Below are 1,363 nucleotides of genomic sequence, written 5' to 3'. Positions count from 1 at the left end.
CACTATTTTCTGATTATATACAATTTCTAAACGCAATAATCAAAAAATCATACTCCAATTGCAACCCCAAACACCCCAATGAGCAACTAATACTGAAATATATACTCGTATAATTATCAATTATAATGACTACATTGTTTAACCTTTCAATGTGGTTTAATTTATTCGTCGTGACACAACATTCTTATGTTTTGCTATAAAAGCAATACCAAGCTGCATACTTAATTACATAAATATTTTGAGCTAGCAAAGTTCATTGAAGACAATATTTTGATCATTTCAATTTCACTAATGACATCTCATTTGTTTTTGTTTGGTCTCTTATTGGCAACATGTTTGCTTGCATTGGGTTCGGACCCTAGTCCCCTACAAGACTTTTGTGTTGCTGATCTAAACAGCAAAGGTAAAATATTATCTTGAAATGCTGAGAGATATGCTTCAATTCACATGCTATGAAAATGATATAGTAATACTTAAACATGCCCATATTTTCTATATTTTTGTTCATGTAGTGCTAGTGAATGGTTTCGTCTGCAAAGATCCAAAGGTTGTAAAAGCAGAAGATTTTCTTTTTAGAGGACTACACCGTATGAATAATGATGGATCTAATGTGACCATGACTATTGTGGGTGTAACACAGTTGCCAGGACTCAACACTTTAGGTATCTCCATGGCCCGTGTTGATTTTGCTCCCGGGGGTATTCTTTCTCCACACTCACACCCCAGAGCTTCTGAAATCGTGACTGTCATCGAAGGTAGTCTTCAAGTCGGTTTTGTTACGTCTGACCCGGAAAACAGTAACATCACGACAATACTTCAAAAGGGTGATGTTTTTGTAATCCCAGAAGGTCTAATTCACTTCCTGAAAAATGTAGGAAATGGGTATGTTTTTATTATTGCAGCATTGAGCAGTCAAAATCCAGGAGACGTAAGCATTTCAAATGATCTCATATCCTAACATATCTGGAGATATTCCCGGAAAGGCATTTCAAGTGGACGTCAACACCATTTATCATATGCAATCTAAGTTCTAAAAAGTTATGTGTTTATGTTAAGTTATCACTAATAATAAGTCTATTTGGTGTTGATATAGTTAAAAGTGAATAAAAGATATATGCTATTTTGATTATGTTTTCCATTCTCATTTGCTTTATGATTAAAAACTTGAGGTTGAAGTTCAAATACAAACAGTTAAACAAGCAATGAAAACCAACGGGCACCTGCATTACCAAAGTGATATGTAGCTTATTTGCCATTCATGTTTAAAACTATTAGCTCATGATCAGGACAAATTTGATATCTAAAGACCAAGTTGTGAAATAGTTTCCATGAGTAGAACACACAAAACAATTACTAACTAAGA

The 1,363-nt window shown here is 34.0% G+C and overlaps 1 protein-coding gene across 1 annotated transcript; it reads left to right on the top strand.

Moving 5' to 3' along the window:
• The first annotated feature begins 291 nt into the window (after window positions 1-291).
• On the top strand, window positions 292-958 carry LOC139877819 (putative germin-like protein 2-1). The gene is made up of 2 exons (XM_071865229.1): window positions 292-403; window positions 513-958. The coding sequence occupies exons 1-2, from the start codon at window positions 292-294 to the stop codon at window positions 956-958; spliced, it is 558 nt and encodes a 185-aa protein (XP_071721330.1).
• Window positions 959-1,363: the final 405 nt, after the last annotated feature.

This window comes from Rutidosis leptorrhynchoides, chromosome 11 (genome assembly GCF_046630445.1).
Source record: "Rutidosis leptorrhynchoides isolate AG116_Rl617_1_P2 chromosome 11, CSIRO_AGI_Rlap_v1, whole genome shotgun sequence".
NCBI classification, from domain to species: domain Eukaryota; kingdom Viridiplantae; phylum Streptophyta; class Magnoliopsida; order Asterales; family Asteraceae; genus Rutidosis; species Rutidosis leptorrhynchoides.
Note: the sequence above shows the minus strand (reverse complement) of the source record. Positions and strands in the feature narration are given on the sequence as shown.